At 36.3% G+C, this 24,213-nt stretch overlaps 2 protein-coding genes across 2 annotated transcripts; one reads left to right on the plus strand and one right to left on the minus strand.

Moving 5' to 3' along the window:
* The first annotated feature begins 186 nt into the window (after positions 1-186).
* On the plus strand, positions 187-10,999 carry plch2b (phospholipase C, eta 2b). Its single transcript, XM_058790814.1, has 20 exons — positions 187-421; positions 1,597-1,743; positions 2,506-2,748; positions 2,879-3,009; positions 4,228-4,398; positions 4,510-4,603; positions 4,674-4,877; positions 5,078-5,198; positions 5,355-5,526; positions 5,618-5,725; positions 5,812-5,892; positions 5,991-6,094; positions 6,930-7,018; positions 7,150-7,335; positions 7,540-7,647; positions 7,759-7,883; positions 7,961-8,045; positions 8,612-8,758; positions 8,868-8,947; positions 9,711-10,999. Exons 1-20 carry the CDS (start codon positions 187-189, stop codon positions 10,923-10,925), a joined length of 3,846 nt encoding a protein of 1,281 aa, XP_058646797.1. The 3' UTR covers positions 10,926-10,999.
* On the minus strand, positions 10,989-22,677 carry si:dkey-183j2.10 (probable glutamate receptor). Its single transcript, XM_058790818.1, has 10 exons — positions 22,422-22,677; positions 21,828-21,900; positions 20,104-20,135; positions 18,249-18,428; positions 17,874-18,100; positions 17,623-17,720; positions 16,055-16,272; positions 15,732-15,951; positions 12,645-12,889; positions 10,989-12,189 (listed from the first exon to the last, which is right to left on the minus strand). Exons 1-10 carry the CDS (start codon positions 22,422-22,424, stop codon positions 12,091-12,093), a joined length of 1,395 nt encoding a protein of 464 aa, XP_058646801.1. The 5' UTR covers positions 22,425-22,677; the 3' UTR covers positions 10,989-12,090.
* Between the last annotated feature and the right edge of the window lie 1,536 nt (positions 22,678-24,213).

Here is a 24,213-nt window from a genome sequence, read left to right on the forward strand (position 1 = left end):
GCCAACTGGAATTAAATCATCTGTCCACATGCACATTTCTCCCCTTGAGAAGTGTTGGCTCATCATTTCAGTAACCCCTGCCTCGCTGGTTGGAAGAAAGCTGACCTTATGAGTTACAGGACTAGTACGGTGGGCGAAGGACATGACCAGAGGTGTAGGTTATGACCACACAAGAGTCCTGCAGTAATGAACACATCTCCGGGAATGGCACCATCATCTCCAGTCTTGTTTTCGCCATCTCTCGCCAGGCGGCCCCCCAGTCCTGGGAGGAGGTCACCTTCACCTTTCAGATCGCCCTCTCCTTCTATAATGACTTCACCTAAACTATGGCAGAAATCTGCGATATCACGTTTGGCTGAGGAGTTCTTCTGGATAGGGGGAAGTATTGTTGCATCACCGAAATGGAGAATGGGCCAGATAGGTAAGAATTAAGACACCAAATCTCATGTTTTTACTCTTTTTTTTTTCCACTTTAATTGTTAAATGATCTAACTGTGCTGGTTGTAATTCAGCAACTTTTCAGCAGTTCTAAAATGTTATTGTTTCATACTTTATTCAGTTTTATATTTAGAGTCATTTTGTATGTGCTACTCACTTTTATTTAAGCGCACTTAAAATAATTTGAGAGTTTTAATAATAAGACAGTGTCCTAAATTGTCCATCGTGAGAAACGCCTCTCACAACAGCATATGGACACAAACAATCCGCAGAGATTAGCCCGACTAGCTGCGTCACATGACCCCTCTGTCCTTGATCCGCTCCTCCAAAGCAACTTTATTTGAAAACATACCCTGACTTGACTGTTAAAAGTAACCTTTAGTGACTCCTGGTCCATTACCATGTCATTCTCAAATATATATGCACAAAGTAGGAGAAAAAAAGTCGTTATAGTAATATATGGGTAGCCTAGGACTAATTCAAACGCCACCACCTTCAAACAGAAGTGGAAGTGTTTTCTTTTAGATTTTTTTTCTTTTCCATAAAAATACCACCAAATTGTTTTGATGAGAACATCTCATCACGTCGCTGTAAGAGTTTGCATCATTTTGAGTTTCCATGATGCATGCCAGCAGATACAAAACACCCTTACCTGTGCGTGCATGCGTGACGCAGCTGTGTAATCTGATTGAGAAGGTACTTGATACATCTGCTTGTACAATTAAACTCTGACATTCAAAGGATTTTCTTAAAGGTGCACTCAATAAAAACGTTAATGACTAAAGAATTAATATTATTCAAAATATGTAAGGCGAATACCGCTTTTGTCCAGGATGGGATTTCTAAACATGTTGGTTTGATTTTCCTATTGTTTTCATACTTGCATGTAATGTCTGAAAAGTAGTTTGACCAATAGGCATTGTACATAAATGACCAATCGGGGTGGGAGAGAAGGTTGTGTCTACAGAGAACAGTCAAAGCAGTAAAAATACGTGTACTGTACATACAATGTGTGTGAACTGTAGAAAGCACGTCAGATGTAAAACAAAGCCAACCCTGGACGTTTATTTAGAAATGTCCGGGAAAGTTATAACAGTAGGTTGTTTATCACATGAGCTGCCAAATATGAATAATAAAAGTCCTCGTTTGCTTTTGCAGTGGAGAGATGCATTTGCAGCATGCAGGCCGGATCTCAAATGATTAAACTGAGAGGAAAATCCAAGGCTCTGGTGCGCCTCTTCTATCTAGATGAGCACAAGTCCTGCATCCGCTGGAGGCCCTCCAGAAAACATGAAAGAGCTAAAAGTGAGTCACATAGAAACCTGCTTGTTCTGCTGAGACACACCAACAAGTGCTTGTTATTTTCGCAGTTTGCTGTTCATGTATTTCCTTTTGAAAGAGGAGATAATGAAAGAATCAACCCTTAGCATTGCCTTTTCTAGAATCTGATGTCTTACAATCAAAAAATGAATCAATAAACAGATGGTGAAAATCATGGCTCATATTACCTCTGGTTCATTTGTCATCTTGTAAATGAAAGGTCAAGATGAGTATTGCAGTAAGTAAATTCTGCTCTGTACTATGTATCTGGGTATTCTATGCATACATAAAATTCATATAGAGCACACAGACTACACACTATACACATAAGCAGTAGTGGGAATAAAAAGATAGCATGCTATTTGAACATAGTCCTTGATTGGCTACTGTTCTTGCTAATGAGTTAATTTTTCATTTTTTTAGAGCAAATGATTCTTGAATCAGTATTTTTGCTCCATTTTCCTGGAAGAGAATGATTATATATTTGAAATGTATATGTTTGCAAAAAGTTTGTTTTGTCAACATTTAGGTGTACATTAGCATAGCTTCAAGATAAACACACATGTGCACAAGCCGTATTTGATTTCATAGGTCTTAATGAACAACCAGTGCAAACATCTGGATTGGATAGTATTTTTACAGCAATATTGTCTCTGAAGATCATTCTGTCGGATGAAAATGCTTTCTTCAAGTCTGAACTGCTGGAAAAAAATGATCAAACAAGAGCACTGTTCTTGTTTTATTCAGTCACCATAGACTCCATCCATGAGGTCTGTGAGGGGATGAGAACTGAGGTCTTCAGGCGATTTGCCAACAGTAACTTTGATCCAAACTGCTGCTTCAGTATTTACCATGGAGACCACGTGGAATCTCTTGATTTGGTGTCCACGAATGGAGAAGAGGCACGGACCTGGATTACTGGCCTTAAATACCTGCTAGCAGGCATCAGTGATGAGGACAGTCTGGCAAAAAGGCAACGGACACGAGATCAATATCCTTTTAATTGTGTCCACTTATGGTCTGAATCCACCCTGAATAGCCCCCCATGTGGCCTGCTTCAGTTTGTGCAAATTGTTATGTATTCTATGTGAGAGTGGATGTTTCCTTACATCTTGTTGCAAATGGTTGAGACAGACCTTTTCAGAAGCAGACAAAAATGGAGATGGGAATCTGAACATTGGAGAGGTTTTACAGCTGCTCCACAAGCTCAACGTGAACCTTCCCAAGCAGAAAGTCAGAGAAATGTTCCAGGTACATTATATCTTGTCAACATGGGTTGTATGCGCAGAGGTCTGATCCAAATTTAAAGGAGAGAAAAGTTCATAATCAAAAATACATACCACATTGTATTATTTTGGGGAGTCGCCAACTACAATTAAATCACATTTTTCAGTACTATTATCGGACCTGGTTTTAAAAAGGGTGTAGCTTCACCCTTGTTTTCCGACTGAATAAAAACACACACAGGATACACTACCCGTAAAAAGTTTGGGGATGGTAGTTTTTTTGTTTCTTTATTTATTTAGAAAGTGTTTTTATCTGTTACGCTCACCAAGACTGCATTTATTTGATCAAAAATACAGAAAAACAGTAATAAAATATTATTAAACTTTTTCTGTTTGAATATATTTTAAGTTGTATGGTCTTTCTGTGATGCCAGCGTTTAATTTACAGCAGCCATTACTCCTGTCTTCAGTGTCACATGATCTTTTTTATTTATTTTATTAAATTTCTTATTATTATCAATGTTGAAAACAGTTGTGCTGCCTAATGTTTTTGTGGGGCACCATGATACATTTTCTTCAGGATTCTTTGAATAGAAAGTTCAAAAGAACAGCATTTATTTGAAATAGAAATCTTTTGTAACATTATAAATGTCTTTACTGTCACTTTAGTAGGCCTATATATGTAAGTTCAGTTCCACCGTCTGCAAACAACCAAGCCAGTTTGATGAGCATATCAAATTCTCCTAGTGTTTTTCACAAGTCTAATTCTACTATTTCTGCATAGTTGGTGTAAAAGTATCACCATTGCCACATTATATTGGTTTAAAACACTCCCACCGTGCTATTAGCAAAGATGCAGATAAGTACGCTCAGTGAGTAACATATGGTTTACTTTGAACAGATGGTGTTGTCTGAAACTGGTTGAGGTCTTAACTCTAGAGCCTCTAATCCTTAATGGAGACATATATTTCTACTGCAACCAATACCATAACACTACTTTCACTAAAAGTACAAACAGTGCTGTCTAAAATATCTCTTTCTAATTCAGACTTGAATTTCAATAAAATAAATGGAATAAATAATTGTGTAATTGCCTGCAGTCTCCACCAAAACCAATGACGATTAATGTTTGCCTTTTAACCACTGCCCAAAAACATGCACATTGCTATATTAAATATTTGTATTTTGTAAGATTATGTTTTACACATATTTTCATTGCAAAGAAAACCCTGTGCATTCACAGGAGGCTGACACTGATGAAAACCAGGGGTCGTTGGCATTTGAGGAATTCTGTACCTTTTACAAGCTGATCTCGACACGCAGAGATCTTTACTTACTAATGATCACCTACAGCAACCACAAAGAGCACATGGACCTGAACGACCTCCAACGCTTCTTGGAAAATGAGCAAAAGGCTGGTGTGATTCATTTTGCACATCTTCACAAAGTTATTTTTTAAATAAGCTGCTCTTTTGATGGACATGAACCATCTTATTTGTAATTGGTATATGTTCTCTTTTCCTAGATGGTAAATGTGACCAAAGACTTCTGCAAGATGATCATCAACCAGTTTGAGCCATGTTCTGAAAACCAAACACGTATGGTGCTGGGTATTGATGGTGAGAGACTCTTTCTTTGCTTCATCTTTTGTATCATCAGACGTTTACAACATTTATCTTGCTTTCTAAGGTTTCACCAACTACATGCGTAGTCCTGCAGGGGACGTCTTCAACCCAGAACACTATCAAGTAAATCAGGACATGACACAACCGCTGACGAATTACTATATCGCATCGTCTCACAACACTTACCTGACTGGAGATCAGCTGCTGTCTCAGTCTCGGGTTGATATGTATGCGTATGTGCTTCAGGCAGGCTGTCGCTGTGTGGAAGGTAGGAATACTTCTCTCAACCCAAAAGCTTGTTGTCAACATTGCTGTAGATCAAAGTGAATGTCTTTTCGGATAAAGTATTGGTCAAAGTAAAATACATTTTAATGGGGTGTTTACAGTCATTAAACAAAATATGTTATCTTTCAAATGACGCAGAAATTGTTATCCTTCAACTGACTTCAAATTTCTCTGCCTCTCCAGTTGACTGCTGGGATGGTCCTGATGGGGAACCGATTGTGCATCATGGTTACACACTTACCTCAAAAATCCTGTTTAAAGATGTTGTTGAGACAATCAACAAATATGCATTTGCCAAAACTCAGTAAGTGATATTTTAAATTAGTTTCTAAGATTATAGAAATTAATAATAAATAAAATAATAATAATTAATAAAGAAAGAAAGAAAAACGTATAATAAATAATTAAAAAATAATATAATATTATATAATGTAATATTAACTATTTCTTCCACTATCAGATATCCAGTGATCCTTTCTATAGAGAACCACTGCACTGTGCCTCAGCAGAAGAAAATGGCTCAGCACCTCATGGAAGTGCTACAGGACAAGCTGGACCTGTCAAATATAAATATGAATGAGTCCAGACGTCTGCCATCTCCAGAGCTTTTAAAAGGGAAAGTGCTTGTCAAGGTGAGGTATTATATTGTACTTGTTGGAAGCTGGAAGTAGAATTTTTTTGTGATTAAATCATGGAAAAACCTGACATTGTGGTGCTTTCCAGGGAAAGAAGCTGCCAGCAAACATTGATGCTGATGCAGAGGAAGGAGATGTGTCTGATGAAGACAGCGGTGAAGAGGATGAGGAGGAAGAGGAGCAAATTAATGGAGATGTGAGATCCTTTTTTCTACATTCGAATAATTGGGTTATTCCCCCTCTGGAGTGCTTAAGTAAAAACTGCTGTGTTCTGGATTACAGGCCACTGAAGGAGCATCAGATACGGGCGATGAATCAAAGAAACGCTCACGGAGGTTGTTCATGGACAGCTTCAGGCGCAAGGTCTCCAAGGACTTTCCACTAGGCGTGTCACATTTCCAGTAAATCTCACAAAAACAGCATTATACTAGTGTTATAATGTTCCATAATCTGTGTTTCAGAAGAAAAAGCGGGTAAAGTTAAAAAAGAGGCCCGTCCTGAGTGACTCTGATAATGAGCAGGAAATTCCAAGCAGTAATGATAAACAGGTCATCAACTATGGCAAGTGAGTATTTCAGGAGATACAGTTTGTTGTTGAATTTGCTGTGAAAAAAAAAACCCCAGCTACATATTCAGCTATATATTCATGACTATATTTGAATAGTTCAATAAATGTTAATTAAATAACATAAAACATAGCATAACTCCCCCGTGTACAAAACTTATAACTAAAATAAGAAACTAATTAAATCAAATGAAATGTGATGCATCAATGATAAAGACTTCTGGAAACTTCTTTTCTCTGTATTTCAACATATATGCTGTATTTCTCACTTAGAAAAACTATTTTAACCATAATAAATCATGTTAAAGTATTGTAAAGCTTGTTACTTAAATAATAAAATAAATAGATAAATAGATCAAATAAAATACATTTCAACTGTGATAAATTATATGAAAAACCTAAACTTATTTTATTTCAACTAGTTGCCAAGGCAGCATTTCTTCTTTTCAATCAGTTTATCTTGATGTAATAACTAAACCTGAAATAACTTATTAATGTACTAAAACTGAAATAAAAATTAATGAAAACATTAACAAAACAAAAAACAATTACCAAAACTTTAACTGAAATGAAACTGAAAACAGAAAATATAGAAATAAAACAAGTTTAAAAGATAAAAAACTATAATAATATCTCAATTATACTAAAATAACTGTGATGATACTACTAATAACTAAAAACATAACTTGTACAGTAACTTATTGAACATAATTTTTCACTTTTGCATTGTACCATTGGTACAAATATTTTCACAGTGTGTGATACAATGTCTGGTCTGATCTAATCTAAATCTGTCCAGTTTAATAGTTTGTGTTTTATGCAAATGTCTTTGCAGACGAAGGAAAACAATGAGACTTTCTCGTGCTCTTTCTGATCTAGTCAAATACACAAAGTCAGTGCGAGTTCATGATATAGAAACTCAAGGTAAGACAAATGTAAATACAGTTGCAACCTCAATAATATCCACATAAGTGATGAGTCACTCCATGAGCACAAACTGCAGAAGTGTTCTTGATGTGTACAGTATGTCTAAATAAACTGTATGTGTGTTGCAGCATACATGTGCAGCTGGCAAGTGTCCTCCTTAAACGAAAGCCTAACTAACCAGATTCTGCACCTAAAGCCTGCCCAGTTAGTTCGCTTTAATCAACGACAGCTCATACGAGTCTACCCTTCCAACTTCCGCGTTGATTCTAGCAACTTCAATCCTCAGCCTTTTTGGAATGCAGGATGTCATTTAGGTATGAATTAGCTTTTTTCTTCAATTTATTATGAATAATTTCCTTTCTAATTATCATCAAAGCCTGTTGTTTTTCATTAATGATGAAACGGCAACGACTTTGATTTGAACAGCAATGGATCCTTGCTGGCAAAGGCTCTCTCTTTTTTTTTACGTATCACAGTTGCACCATGCATTTGTTTGAAATGTTGTTTCATCTTTCCAGTCGCTCTCAACTATCAAACAGAAGGCCGTATGCTACAGCTGAACAGGGCAAAATTTGCAGCGAATGGAAACTGCGGCTATGTACTGAAGCCAAAATGCTTGTGTAAAGGTAGGTTGGTGCCTCTAGAGTGCAGACAAAAAAAGACACATTTCTTTGATGCATTAAATGTATTATTTTCTTTGAAAGGCACTTTTCATCACACATAATGATTGTCCTCAGGTGCCTTTAATCCTATGTTGGAAGACCCTTTGCCAGGACACAGGAAATCTCAGCTAGTGCTCAAGATAATTAGTGGCCAGCAGCTTCCAAAGCCAAAAGACTCCATGTTAGGAGACAGAGGAGAGGTGAGATCACTCATACTGAAATTAAAGTAAATGATAAAATGTTACAAGCTGCCTGAGATTGAATGTTTGTTGTCCAGATCATAGATCCCTTTGTGGAAGTGGAGATTATTGGATTGCCTATCGATTGCAATAAACAGCAGACAAGAGTAGTAGATGACAACGGTAAGTACAAAGCCGAATTGTGCAAACAGAACCTACAAGGGTTAGTAGGTGTTTCATATGTGCTTTTTTAAGTGGCTGACTGATGGCAACAGTATGTGATAATAATTATAAATAAAAATAAAAATGTGTGTTTTGTGCACTGTTTTGTCATTATTTTTCAGACGTAAACAAACAATCTTTGACTGTTGGACCTTGTCTTGTGTGTTTTCTTTTCACGTATCTTCTTTTTCACTGTGTTTAAAAGCAAGTCGTGTTTCCTGAATATGAAATGAACACACAATGTCAGTTTCTCACACAAAAGACTCTTTTTCTTTTTAATGAGTCAGGCGAAAAGATTCATGAGTAATGGTTCATTTTGCAATGAATGAGACAAAATCATGTGATTTGACTGAACTGCAAATCATTTTTCCATTATGTCCGATTTGAAATGAACCATTACTTTCATATTAACAATCTTATATGTAATATAAAAGGTTTATATGATATTTACATATAGCTTACACAAAAAAATATTGGTATAGGTCAGCTAAATGTAAACCGTATACCATGTTTTGCCCATGTAACAGGTTTTAACCCCATGTGGGAGGAGACACTTGTGTTTACTCTGCACATGCCTCAGATTGCCTTAGTACGTTTTATGGTTTGGGACCATGATCCAATTGGACGAGACTTCATTGGACAGAGAACCATAGCATTTAAAAGCATGATGCCAGGTAAATTACATGCCAGTCAGTGACATTATTGGACAGAGAATGCTGTATATATGTACATTTTTTTCAATAATTCAGTCAGCCCAAATTGTATTATTTCCTTGTTCCACAGGCTATCGACATGTTTATTTAGAAGGTATGGAAGAAGCATCTATCTTTGTGCATGTTGCCATTAATGACATCACAGGAAAGGTAGCTTTTTATTAAATTTCTTTTCTCTTTTTTTCATAAATGTAGCAACTGAATTTTTGACTGAGAAGTTCACTTCCAAAATTAAAATTTCCTGATCATTTACTCACCCACATGTCATCCAAGATGTTCATGTCTTTCTTCGGTCACAAAGAAATGTAGGTTTTTGAGGAAAACATTCTAGTATTTTTCTCCATATAGTGGACTTCAACGGGTTGAAGGTCCAAATTGCAGTTTTAATGCAGCTTCAAAGGGCTCTACACAATCCCAGTTTAGGAATAAGGGTTTTATCAAGCGAAATGATTGGTCTTTTTTGTTAAAAAATAAAAATGTATATACTTTTTAACCACAAATGCTCATCTTGCACTAGCTCTGCGATGCACATGCACGTCTTAATTCATAATGCATGAGGTCGAGCTAGTGCAAGACCAGCATTGGTAGTTAAAAAGTATATAAATTTGTATTTTTCTTAGAAAAAGACCAATCGTTTCACTAGATAAGACCCTTATTCCTCGGCTGGGATCGTGTAGAGCCCTTTGAAGCTGCATCGAAACTGCAATTAGGTCCTTCAACCCACTGGCTCCCATTGAAGTCCACTATATGGAGAAAAATCATGGAATGTTTTCCTCAAAAACCTTAACATCATGAACATCTTAGATGACACGGGGATGCGTAAATTACCAGGAAATTTTCATTCTGAAAGTGAACTTCTGTTAATCACCATTTTAACATTATAAAATTGTTTTGCTGATATATTGATAACCAGGTCAAATCAAGCAACGCAGTAAAGCAGCTAATCCAGAAAAACCTTATGCATACCTCTGAAGATGGCACGAGGACATCCTTTGGCCCGAACTTCCTGTGGAAAGGAGCTGGAAAGAGCCAAGCAAAAGTGGTGAAGGGCTCAGCTGACTGCTACACCAAAGAAGACTTTCTAAACAGACGTTACAGTGATGACGTGAGCTCAAAGGACAGCAGAAGCACCTCACAGTCTGCATCTTTGCTCAGAGGAGCTCAAAGTGAACCCCTGAGAAGGGCCCATAAGGTCTGTTTTCAGGAGCCGGAAGGATCTCACGAGGCACGGTGCCGCCTGTCCTCCATCGCATGCTCTGGTGGAGCAGGAGTGGCTATGGACTACACCAACTTAGCATTTGATTCAAAAGACAGTTCAGATTTGGACATTCAGACGTCTGTGGTTCAATCACACATTGAGGAAACCAAAGAGCTGACTGTTTCAAATCGAAATAAACAGGAGTGTGAGTCTACAAACTTAGCGATTACTAAGATAAAGGTTCCCACTTCTACACTGAATAATCAGTCCTTGTCGAAGCAGATCTCAGGTGTTAAATCTGAGGATTCAGAACAGGAACCTGAGACGTACGAACCTCAAGAGAGTCCAAAAATTCAGTCCGAACCTACACAAGAGTGTGAACCCTTAAATTTCCACCCAATACCTGATGGAGTACTAGATCCTTCCAGTGGAACGTTAAACACCAGAACTGTGTTGCTCAGGAATAAATTTGGACGTTCTTTAGATGGTAGGCTTAACCCTCAGTGGCAGCCGTTGTCAATCCCTGCAACCCCTGTGCTGAGCAGACGCGTGAATAACCCAGACACACCGTCTTCCAAAGATTCCCCATTTAATGGACGTAGATCACAAAGCGTCCCAAGACGCCGTCCGCCCTCACCACCAAACACACCCCATCACGTTAGGAAAGACTTCCTCAACCAGCACCCTGTCCCTCAGTGCAGTTACTCTGCACCAAAAAACTCTGTTTATAATAATCACAACCTCGCTGAGAGCGAATCAAGCAGCCTAAGTAGTTTGGACAGCCTTGACCTCAGTACTCTGCCATCCCGTTTCCCTGACAACCAGCAGCAGACAATGGGCACACTGCAGAGGGAAATGAATGCTCTGTTTGAGCAGAAAATGTGTGAGATTCGCTGCCATTCGCCACTGTTTTTCAGAGGTAAGTTGTAAGGTGCAGAAAAGTGCCTTTTCTAAATGATTAATTATGTTAAATTAATGCTCTTTTCATGCTGGTTGAGTAAAACAAAAAACACTTTTTATTTGAGCTTACAAGAGATCTCACTGATGTTAATTTGTGGTGGGGTTTTAATCTTTTTTTTTTTAGATTCTTCAACATTGTAGAAAAAAAAACATGCATGTGAAACCTAAGAAGAAACAGAAATAACAAAATTCCACACTGCAATTACGGATATGGACAGATGCAACAGGAAGAAAAGCAATTGCATAAATACATATTTGTATTTTGTTCAAGTATTATCTTGATTAAATCTTACTCGTCAACTCATGCCATCTGGACTCATAATTCATATTTTTTCTAAAAGGAGCCTGGAATGTTACATTTGGACTCTTGCATTTGGAAGCTGCAATTCAGAATTTAAAACTAAACATGTTTCTCATGTTTGTTAAAAATGCAGTCACACTTTGGTGTTAGATCAAATTTATTAATTCATTAATACACATGGTGCCAGAATGCATACCTCTTTTGTGACAGCAAGATTTTTTTTTTTTTAATTTAACATAATTTTACGTATGTTTCCTATGTTTGAATTACAAAACAACTGTAATATGTTACTTGACATTTTTACTTACATGAAATATTTTACTTTTCATAGACATTTTCCTTGCATTTCTGAGTTTATTACAAACATTTTCTTCTGATGTACAGAATTTAACAAACATAAAATCAAATTTACTCTTTGTTCAGTTGTCTCCAATCTGTCATTCTTTCCAAAATAGATTTCACATTTAACATTTTTGACTCGTAATGCTGGTCTAAAGATCTGCTTCTATATTGTTTCAAGATGAAAGGCTTGAGAATGATCTAATACAAACAACTGCATGAGATTTTGCTGCAAGATGTAAATTAAAAGGTGTCTCATTGCATCTTCATTGAACACACAGGCAGCTTGATTTAAATGTAAAAAGAAACAAAAAAAATAGGATTATGTGTTATGTGCTGCAGTTTTAGTACAGCTTATCTAAATCAGTTCAAAATAGAAAATGTTAAAAAATATATTTTTCTAACTTGGTAAATAATAAGTAATAATGCCTAGCACCAGATAATGTACAAACCTAATAATGTAAGACTTGCATATTACATTGGTTGTTGAGCATTTTATGCCTTGTTTTTGTCTGAGGTTTCCTGGTCTCCCTTTGTGCTGGTCATTCTCAAACGCTGGCTCAGCTCCTGAGTCAAAACTGCACAGCAGGATTTCTGTATCGATGAGAACAGGTTTATTACATTTATGAACAGTTGAAATCTGTGCTTAAATTGAACAGCAATGAAAAACTGTAAATTTTCTTTCTGGTGTGGTAGTTCATTCAGATCATTTGTTTGTGTGTGTGTGGCTGTGTGTGTGCATGTTTTTGTGACAAAAGAGGAAATAAATTTGTATAATGACAAGGGTATGACGGGTATTACAAGGAGAAGGTGACTTTTCAGGACATTACCCCATGTCCCCACTTTTCAAAACGCTTATAAATCACACAGAATGGAGTGTACTGAAAATCTGAAATAGCACAAAGTTTCCTGTAAGGGGTAGGGTTAGGTGTAGGGTTGGTGTAGGATGATAGCACATACAGTTTGTACAGTATATAAACCATTACGCCTATGGGATGTCCCCACTTTTCACAAAAACAAACGTGTGTGTTTATATTGGCATTACTTGCCTTCTGCTCCCCTGCAGTGCTGCGAGACTTTGAGGTGAGTTCAAACAAGGAGAGCAGAACTCCAATCCCAAGGCCTATAGCCAGAACCAGGAAGATGCCCTTCATGCTATGGGCCCTCAGAGACGAGCCTTTGGCACTATCTGGTATACAGCTGCTGGCCCACCACTTAGTGCGCAGGTACGCCAGCTCCCCAGCCTCACTCAGCTGCAGGATGGCCACACTCAGGTTCTTCAGCATTGCAGATCCTGTTCCAAAAATACGGTGGCATTAAAACCATTCACTGCAGATTGAACTGCAGCAACGGCAACATGTCTTGTGTCTCTCTTTGAACAAATAATTCAACCAAAAGTATTGTTTGGCTAAACTTTAAAGCAATATTTCATGCAAAAATGAGAATTTGCTGACATACGCTATGTTTCCATCACCATGTTTTTATGCTCATTTTGAAGTATCATATCAGAAAAGAGTGATGGAAACACCAAATTTGAGAAAAAAATGTGTGTGTGTTAAAAAAGAGTGTGTTAATGTGAATAATGGGAGATGGAAACGTATTTTGCAAACTAACTCCTCCACGCGCATCAAAAAAGTAGCTATTGTGACTTTCGCGCTATGGGCAGGGGCGGACTGGCCATCTGGACGTTCTGGAGAAGTCCACAACTCGGCCTGGCTGGTTCATCATCAAAGAAAAAGTGTCAAATTAAGTGACATTGACGGCCAACAAAAGGGGGCGCTAATACAATCTAATTTTGTTTATAAGAAACGAAACTAACACGAAGTGGGCTCGTGATGGCAAGCAAAAAACGTGAAGATAAAGGCGGTTGGAAGAGCACTATAGTAAACTCCTAGGACACCCCTAGTCCGAACGTTCACTGTTATTTATCACTCCGCATCGTCTGGCAATTCATTCATAAAGAGACAGCAGCGATTCTAGGTTTATGTTTATCATTGTCATATTATCCATTTTGCGTTATGCTTTTTTTTAATGTAGATTTCAAGAATTTTAGTTCATACGGTAGCCTAATACATTTATTTCAATCCCCTGCTGAAAAAAAAATAAAATAAAATAAAAACCATCTATAATTTGTAATGGTTTTACTGGTTATAATGAAACTGTTATTGGTTTTAATGGAAACTGTAATGGTGCCTGTTGGTCTCTGCTGGTAATTGGTCACCTTCTATTGGTGACTTAAAAAACCCCCCACTAAATCCTAATGTAATATGTCCCAAAACACACTACAGGAACCATTACTTAATGGTTATAGTTGATGGTTTTTAATGGTATTTGTAGTGGAAATCATTAAAATTTCTGTGATGGTTTCTATTGTTTTTGTCAGCAGGGTTAATATTACAGCAACAGGATTGCTGTAATATTGTGAGATAGTAGCGGCTGTTTGTAGTTGTGCCTATTTGGGAGAAAATCCAGGGCTGTTTTTTACTCCCAGTCCGTCCCTGGCTATGGGATGGCATAACCTGATCATTCTTAAAGAACTGTCTCACAGCAGGCATCCACCTCTGAAAGCAATGACTGCATTTACTGTTTCATCTGCTCACTTTGAGGAGCAAGTAATTTATTATATATGAAAATTATTATATTCAGTGGCTTCTCCTGCTTAGCAGTGTTGGGTAAGTTACTTTAAACAAGTAATTAATTACTAGTTACTAATTACATCTTCAACAGTGCAATTAGATTATTGTACAAATTACTCTCTCCAAAAAGTATTTAATTACTTATTACTAGTTACTTTATAAATCCTATATCAACCTCGACAAGTTAATGATACAAGGATAGACATGAAACGGTTCTTTTAATTCTTTCAAATAAATAAAAGATAACTACATAAATTATTTTGGTCACACTTTAGATTAGAGTCCAATTCTCACTATTAACAAATTATTAACTATGACTTTTGCTTCAATATACTCCTAATTACTGCTTATTAATACTTAGTAAAGTAGTTGTTAAGTTAATTGGGTAGGAATTGGGTAGGATGAAGGATTTAGGTCTTGCAGAATAAGACATTAATATGTGTGTGTTTTTTTAAAAAGTACTAATAAACAGCCAATATGTCAGTAATATTCATGCTAATTACCAACTAGTTAAAAGTGAGAATTGGACACTTAAGTGTTACCAATATTCTTATTAACTCACCAAAGTATTTAAAGTGAGAAGGGTACATAAGAGCATGCATTTTAAGGTTAGACTTTAAATTTTGATGTTAATTCCACTATTTTATTGTATATAAATGTTCTACAGTCTATATTAAGTTCAATTGCATAAGAAGTAACTGTAATTAAATTACAGAAAAAAATTTGAGTAATCCCTTACTTTACTTTTTCAAGGGAAAAGTAATTAAATTACAGTAACTAATTACTTAGTAACTAATTACACCCAGCACTGCTACTTAGTGATATTTAGTGCTGGTTTATCAGGAAGTGATGATTTTGTTCTCTTTGACTGGTTGGAAACAGTGCTTATTCGCAAATGTTTTATGTGAAATTCCAATTTTGTTGGAAATTCCAAAGTTAAACACAACTTTGGATGGAAACCCAGCTATAGATGAGTTTGTTTCTTCATAAAAATTTTGGAGAAAATCTGCTCACCAATGGAGTCTCTGCAGTGAATGGGTGCCGTCAGAATGAGATGTGTGGATTACTTGTGATTGTGATGTCTTTATCAGCTGTTTGGACTCTCATTCTGATGGCACCCATTCACTGCAGAGGATCCATTGGTGAGCAAGAGATGTAATGCTAAATTTCTCCAAATCTGCTCTGAAGAAATAAACTCATCTTTGATGGCCTGAGGATGAACAAATTTTCGTAAAATTTGTATGAACTAAAGCTTTAATGTATACGTTCTTAAACTCCTTTGAACAACAACAACAACATAACTTTAAAATTTCACTCAGAAATTGTAGTAAATTTCAAAAAATAATTAAAGACACTGAATTTAACATGAGATCTTGTGAGAGAGGAAAGGCTAAGACTAGTATTTTCTATTAAAAATACTCCAATAATCTTTATTTACAGCTAGAAAATCATTTTTACAGAGTACATCCATTTAAAACTGCATAAATACGTTTGTCTCACCAAGAGGAGTTACAATGCTGTAACCTCTCATCCCGATGACCTCATGCGCCCGGACCAGTTCACAATGGCGTGCCACAGCCAAGTCCAAGGACACTGATTCTCCAATAAAAGCATAGTTTCCTTCCTTTGCTCTCTGGACACCCTCATCCATGGAGGACACAAAACTCTTTCTCCGCTCCATGTGCTCATATATGCGACGGTAAGATGGGTTATTTGAGTTCTGTGCAAAAAGAAAACACATTATGGAATCTTTTCTGTAGCATCTGGTAGGAATGAATTTGAGTAATCGTAAAAATGTGACGAAATAATTCATGTGATCAGACCTTAAAGAAGGCAAGGGTGGAGGAGCCGGAAAGTGTTCCATATTCTATTACGTCCTGATTAGCCAAGTCCTCAAAACCTTTAATCATGAGCGGTGCAGAGTCAGGCCCCTGAGAGGAACTGAGGCTGGAAAAATAACAGGCCAGCAGCACCACGGCAAACAACCACCAGGTACAACTGATAACCCTTCCTGACACAGCTTTAGGGTGAGGGCCTGCACCTGCAGAAAGCAAAACAAATGAGAGGAAAAGACGTTATCCTTCCATTATCAACGGCTGAAAAGTAGTTTAGATAGAAATATAGCTGCAGGCAGCAATAAAGGGCCAAGCAGCCCAGTGAACTATACCTTGTAATGCTGACTATACAGTATGTGGAAAATACATTGTAGGGCTACATATTCCTGTTTTTAAAGGATATAAGTATATTATTGCTTATATCTTTTGATAAGTAGGAGGTGCATGATGGCGCTGACATTTTCCAAGTTTTATTTTTATACACCAAAGCACTTCTAAGACAGAGCTCCACTTCCTGTTTAGCATCTTCGCCAGAAAATTGACAATGGTGCACTACTTTCGCTTTTTTATTGCCATCTGTGGTTGAAAAAAAAAATGGAAATGCTGCTGCGTTTTACTGTTTATGGACAACAGTGCTTATCGTAGACTAAAGCCATTAAAACAATTTTGTTAAGTGAAATAAAGCTGAAATAAAATAATTATTAGATGAAAAACACATTAAATGAAAATTAGAAATTGTGCCTTGGCAACTAACTAAAATAGAGTTAATTTGAAGCACTAAAACAACTAACTGGAAATAATAAAAACTAAAACTGAACTAAAATTAATAAAATAAATTAAACCCAAATAGTAGCTGAAATAATATAAATATTAGATTAAAAGTTGAAGTTTAAGTTGAAGCATCTGCAAATAAATAAGAAATAAAATTGAACTAAAACTGAAATAAAAATAACTTAAACCTAAATAGTAATATTTAAAAAAAAAAATGACAAATGCAAATAACTAAATTAAAATGAAAACTGAAAAAATAAAAACAAATGCTTATTCTGCCATATAATTTTGCCATAAGTTAAATATATCAAGTTTCTACAATATATAAATATATTGTAGAGACTTAATTTCCTGTAAAGCTGCCTTGCAACGATTTGTATCGTAAAAAGTGCTATACAAATAAACTTGAATTAAATTGAATTATTCATAATATTAATAAAAGCTATAATAGTATATAAACACTACTGGAAAAAAAAAAACTGATGGACCTGGCATAAACATGAAATTCAACTCGACCACTCAAAATATAAATCATTATTGTAGGAAAAACTTCCATAGTACACTATTAAGGTTCTGCAGAACAATTTTTTAACAAAAAATCCAACAAGTAAGTTTATATAAAATAATTTTGGTAAAGAAAAAAATTCAAAATGGCCATAAGGGATATGGTGGACACTAGACAGATTACTAAATACATTCTGAATTCGAAGGATCGAGACTTTGGTCTTTTCAGCGCATGACTCCTAAAAACTGCTATTACATTCATACATTCATACAATGATTACCTTGCAGGCTTAGGGCTCCCGCAGCGTACCACAAACTGTGGAGGAGAGTGAAGTGATTTGGCTCTGTCTCAGGCTGACTCCATTCACATGGACTCAACCTTGATATAAAAAGACAAATATAGAATTGAGTTTCAGAAACCATTCTGGACAACAGCACAGCAGTTTAACAGCTTTAGTAACACAATGTTTTGTGCAGTAAATAAGTAAGGACTCCTGTTCTGTGTCTGTGGTGTTCTCCTCCTTTCTCTGACCTTCCCACAATGCAGATGCAGACTGCAGTCACAAAGTATGCAATCAGGATGCCGAACCAGGTCTCCCCAGAGAAGGGGGAGAGGAAGTCAAAAAACCCGGCCTCTTCAGAAACTATATCTTTGCGGAGGAGGATACTGATTCCGGTCTGCATGTAAGGTTTTGTCATTCCCACTGCCTTCTCACGGGCAGCAGTGAGAGTGAGGGGAGCCACTGCGAGATCAGCTTCCTGTGAACAAAATATATGGAAGGTTTGACATTACCTAGGAAGGATTAATATCATCGAGATTATTTGATTTCTATGCTGGTTTTCAGTTTATATACATCAGTACAGTGCCAGTACTATTGTGTATTTTTCTGTAAAATTCATCACACACCCCTCTAACAACCTCCCCAATCATTCCGTTCCAGTTTCCACTTTCATCCTGCCGGCCATACGCTCCATCCTTCACCAGGTGAACTTTGTATTTGAAACCCAGTTTCTTAGCCAGCTCAGCGAGCAGATCCATACAGTAGCCTTCCAACTGTGAGCCCTTGCTCATTGTGTAGGGGTCTTGCTGAAATCCAAAAATATAATGTAAATAATAAATTATTAATACAATGAAATTATTGTTATCATAAATAATGTGAAAATACAAAATAACAATGTTTTATCATTTTTAACTTACAACCAGAATTCCGGAAATGTTGGGACGTTTTTTTTTATTTGAATAAAATGAAAACTAAAAGACACGAGGCAATATTTTATTCACAACAGAACATAGATAACATAACAAATGTTTAAACAGAGAAATTTTACACTTTTATCCACTAAATAAGCTCATTTCAAATTTGATGCCTGCTACAGGTCTCAAAAAAAGTTGGCACGGGGGGCAACAAAGGGCTGAAAAAGCAAGAAATTTTGAAAAGATTCAGCTGGGAGAACATCTAGCGACTAATTAAGTTAATTGACATCAGGTCTGTAACATGATTAGCTATAAAAGGGATATCTTAGAGAGGCAGAGTCTCTCAGAAGTAAAGATGGGCAAAGGATCTCCAATCTGTGAAAGAGTGCGTAAAAAGATTGTGGAATACTTTAAAAACAACATTCCTCAACGTCAAATTGCAAAGGCTTTGCAAATCTCATCATCTACAGTGCATAACATCATCAAAAGTTTCAGAGAAACTGGAGAAATCTCTGCACGTAAGGGACAAGGCCGAAGACCTTTGTTGGATGCCCGTGGTCTTCAGACCCTCAGATGATACTGCCTCACTCATCGGCATGATTCTGTCATTGACATTACTAAATGGGCCCAGGAATACTTCCAGAAACTACTGTCGGTAAACACAATCCGCCGTGCCATCTGCAGATGCCAACTAAAGCTCTATCATGCAAAAAGGAAGCCATATGTAAACATGGTCCAGAAGCGCCATCGTGTCCTGTGGGCCAAGGCTCATTTAAAATGGACTGTTTCAAAGTGGAAAATGTTCTATGGTCAGACGAGTCCAAATTTGACATTCTTGTTGGAAATCATGGATGACGTGTCCTCCGAGCTAAAGAGGAGGGAGACCTTCCAGCGTGTTATTAGCATTCAGTTCAACAGGCAGCATCTCTGATGGTATGGGGGTGCATAAGTGCATACAGTATGGGCAGCTTGCATGTTTTGGAAGGCACTATGAATGCTGAACGGTACATAAAGGTTTTAGAGCAACATATGCTCCCCTCCAGATGACGTGTATTTCAGCAAGACAATGCAAAACCACATACTGCAGCTATTACAACAGCATGGCTTCATAGTAGAAGAGTCTGGGTGCTGGACTGGCTTGCCTGGAGTCCAGATCTTTCAACTATAGAGAACATTTGGCACATATTAAATGAAAAATACATCAAAGACGACCACAAACTCTTCAGCAGCTGGAAACCTATATCAGCCAAGAATGGGACCAAATTCCAACACCAAAACTCCAGAAACTCATAACCTCGATGCCCAGACGTCTTCAAACTGTTTTGAAAAGAAGAGGAGATGCTACACCATGGTAAACATGCCCCCGTCAAGGCATGAAATTTGAAATGAGCTCATTTTGTGCATAAAATTGTAAAATTTCTCAGTTTAAACATTTCTTATGTTATCTATGTTCTATTGTGAATAAAATATTGGCTCATGTGATTTGATAGTCTTTTAGTTTTCATTTTATTCAAATTTAAAAAACATCCCAACATTTCCGGAATTCGGGTTGTATTTTAATCCTTACCTTGATGGTGGTAACTATCAGTTCTTGCCTTGCTGAAATGGAAACATTACATTATTAATATAATTTATTTATTTTAAAAACAAACACATTTATATACACTATCGCTCAAAAGCGTGGAGTCGGTGGAAATTTTTTAAAAGAAATCTCTTATGTGCTTAACAAAGCTGCATTTATTTGATCAAAAATACAATAAAACAGTATATTGTGTAAATTATTACAACTTAAAATAACTGTTTTCTATTTTAATATATTTTAAAATCTAATTTATCCATGTTGGCAAAGTTGAATTTTCAGCAGCCATTACTCCAGTCTTCAGTGTCACATGATCCTTCAAAAATATGAAATAATATTCTAATTAGCTGATTTGCAGCTCAATAAACATTTCTCTAATTATCAGTGTTGACAACAGTTGTGCTGCTGAATATTATTATTATTAGTATTATTTTGTGGAAACCCTAATAGAAAGTTAAATCTTAATGCATCCTTGCTGAATTCAAGTATTAATTTCTTTCAAAAAGAAAAACCATCTTACTGAACCCAAACTTTTGAACGGTAGTGTAGATAATACTAAGAATCTCATCACAGAACCCTGTTCATAACATCAATAAATTTGAAGGGATTGAAGTCGATAAACAAAACAGAGTCCTACTGAGTAAACACATTTGAAAACCTCAGATCTGTTCAAGAGTGTGTTTGTTCAAAAGTGACCTCAAGTTGACACAGAAAGACATGTCCAAGATTTCAGTGGCTCCTCTATTGATCTGCCAAATCAGTCCTCTGGCTGGGAGTCTCATTTCCTGCTGCATTTGTGTCACAAATAGCTCCATCTTAAATTAGCCAGAGTCATCAGAGAACCTTTTGTTCGGCAGCCCCATCCTCGCTCAGTCTGCGAATCTCGGGGAGATAATGATGAGTGAATGGCCCGGCTGCGTTTGATGCTCTCTTAGGCAGCTTCCGGGTTTCCGGAGCCCGCAAAGTTTGGCTGCGTTTTTTCCTACTTTCTCAGAAGTGAGAGACAGCAATCTCATTTCAGGGCTGAACTGTGACTAATTGGAGTTACTGTTTTTTGTCACTTGATCACGAAGGCCTGGTAAGGGCAGTCAAAGAGTATCTGAAGCTAAAGTTGAGCGAGGCCCTCAGGACTCCATCAACACCATAGAGTGATGTTGACACTCATCAGCTCCTCCTATTGAATTTATGACAGACACAGAGGGTCCTCGACTTGCTGTCATAGCTTGGCATGTCTTAAACACTGTTCTGCTTGTTCAAGGCTTTGAATTGATTTATAACCGTTTTTGAGAGGGTTTCAGCTGGCTGACTTCCTCTCTGTCAGAATGGGGTTTGAAGTGTGCCAAGCAGGATGTGGTCACTATCTTTGATGATGTGCCCAGCTGACTGTTCAGCCATTTATCATATGACAGGCCTGTGAAATTCAAGAACTTCACGCGGCGAGGACAAGACGACTTGGCACAGATTTCATCATAACTGCTGTTTATGAAATTACACGAGATTCCGTAAAAGTAACCAATGCCTCTATTGTATTTCTTTCAGAAACAGAACTGATTATACTGAAGTATACTATACAGGAAATAATTCAATGTGCTGCTGTGTGATGCCATTACATCATAATAATTTCACATGAGGCAAAAACCTAGTAACTGCAGAATGCAAGAATATTTCACTTTTACATTATATATCCATATATCAACAAACTTTGGAAATACCTGCTATGCAGATCTCTGACCCCAGCAGCAATACTATGCACAAAGAGACAATTCCCATGTTGCTGATCCTGACCTGCGAGCGAAACAGACAATCTGGCTGATTACATATTAACACATTTAAAAACATTAATGTATTCAAATATATATATATATATTTTAATTTAATTAATTAATTGTTTTGCAATGTATGTGCATGCTATGTAGTTACAATTATTTTATTACAATTATTAATACTAGATACACATCTCTCCCTATACACATAGGCTATTTAGAATTAATACACATAATAAGTGGTCAGCATGTGACTTTTAAATTCTATTTATATAATATATATGTATATATATATATATATATATATATATAAATATGTTAATATATAAATATTATTATATGCATATATAGAATGTAAAACAAAATTGTAAAAAGCCACATTTTATATGACTTTTTAATATTTTGTTGAGGTTTATGACAGTAATAATACATTATGACCACCAATGCATTTTCAGAGCTTCCAGCATACTTCAAATCAAACAGACATAAATGACTTTCTAAGTATCTATCAATCAAACAGCATCCCCCCAGTCTCACACTTACCATGATGTCTGCGGTGAAATTCCACTCTGCTGGGGCAGCACTGACACTGACGCCGATCAAGACAGTGGTGTGCTTTACAATAATGAATTAGAGGGTTCCCACTAAAGGCTTGGGAAAAGCCAATGAGTTTTGGGGGGTGGAGAAAGTCATCCAAACACTTAGAATGAAATGTGGGTTGATAGAATATTCTGGAGCCGGATGAATTATAAACTTGATATACTTCCAGAATATCTTAGAGACAGACGATATTGAAAATACATGAAATTTTGATTTTAACATTTGTGTCCAATTTCAGTTTCTTAGGTCAGTATGGCTCAATACTGAAAATAATAACTAGTGTGCCGTCCAACATCAGTGTATCTGGGAAAAATTATAAAGCATGCATAAAGTGTATATATACAATAGCCTACATTAAAAGATGGTCTTTATATATTCATACGAAAAGGGAAATGATTAAATAATCTCAGGTTGTTTAAAACAAACATTAAGTCAAGTCACCTTTATTTATATAGCGCTTTTAACAATACAGATTGTGTCAAAGCACTTAACAGTATCAAATTGGAGGATAGAGTGTCAGTAATGTATAATGATAAGATTAAACACTCAATTTTCAGTTGAAGGCATTTCATTATTGAATTCAGAGATGTCATTGTCTAGCTCAGTTTAGTTTAAATAGTATCTGTGCAATCAAAGCAACGATAATCGCTAGAAATTAAGTGTCCCCAACTGAGCAAGCCAGAGGCGACAGCGGCAAGGAACCAAAACTCTCTCTGTGACAGAATGGAGAAAAAAACCTTGGGAGAAACCAGGCTCAGTCGGGAGCTAGTTCTCCTCTGGCCAGACGAAACCTGCAGTTCAATTCCAACCGCAGCCATGTCAGATTGTGTAAACGGCTTATCTGATTCCCGTGGTCTTGTCCCGATGGAGCATTTTAATTTATCATTTAATGTATTTGTTATATTTGTGTTTTATTCATTATTTGAAGTTTTTCATTTATATGATTTATTCATTTGCTATAATTGTAATGTATAGTTATTGTTTCTCAGTCTATTTTTATAATATATATTTGTTTGTTTATTATAACTTAAATGTATAGTTTAATTCATTTAATATATTTCTGTTGTATATATATATATATATATATATTATACTATTTATTATTTTAGAATGTATTTATTCATTTTTCATATTTGTATATTATTATGTTTTAATTAAAATTTTAAATGTATAAATGTATTATATTTCAATTTTTATATTGTTGCAATTTCTAACAATAATAGTATTGTGTAATTAGGTATTTTATTATATTTTTAGTTATTTTGTTATATTTTTAGTTTTATTGTATTTTAGTCGAGGTCTTCACTGGGGATATGTCTCTGGGGCTCATCTAGGTGTCCTGGTCTCCACTGACGGTCAGGGCTGTGGACATCATCTCTAGGTGCTGATCCACCATAAGATAAGAAACAGACAAATATTAGCGTAGATGCCATTCTTCTTTACAAAATAAAATAAAATAAATCTGAAATAATAATAATGAATAGTAAATGGGCAAAAATCACATTCAGTACCATTAAAAAAATTATCTCTATATTCAGAGGAAAATGGAAAGGACAAAAATTAAGTTTAAAACATCATCATCATCATCATTATTATTATTATTATTATTAGCCATTATGCCCCAATAGCCTACTGAATATAATAGTTAGTGTGCCCTCCAACACCAGTGTGTTTGGGGAAAATGCCAATGCATACTACACACATGCATAAAGTGTATACAGTGCATTAGAAGACG

This window comes from Onychostoma macrolepis, chromosome 11 (assembly GCF_012432095.1).
Source record: "Onychostoma macrolepis isolate SWU-2019 chromosome 11, ASM1243209v1, whole genome shotgun sequence".
NCBI lineage: Eukaryota > Metazoa > Chordata > Actinopteri > Cypriniformes > Cyprinidae > Onychostoma > Onychostoma macrolepis.

Bases quoted from the DNA above. Each gene is read 5' to 3' on its own strand.
- si:dkey-183j2.10 (XM_058790818.1), bottom strand. The intron at 18,429-20,103 runs GTAAGGATTAAA...TTTGGATTTCAG, and splicing joins TGATAGTTACCACCATCAAG to CAAGACCCCTACACAATGAG. The intron at 12,190-12,644 runs GCAAGTAATGCC...TCATCGATACAG, and splicing joins GCACTGCAGGGGAGCAGAAG to AAATCCTGCTGTGCAGTTTT.
- plch2b (XM_058790814.1), top strand. From the start codon at position 187: ATGAACACATCTCCGGGAATGGCACCATCATCTCCAGTCTTGTTTTCG. The intron at 5,726-5,811 runs GTGAGATCCTTT...TCTGGATTACAG, and splicing joins AGGAGCAAATTAATGGAGAT to GCCACTGAAGGAGCATCAGA. The intron at 7,019-7,149 runs GTAAGACAAATG...TGTGTGTTGCAG, and splicing joins TCATGATATAGAAACTCAAG to CATACATGTGCAGCTGGCAA.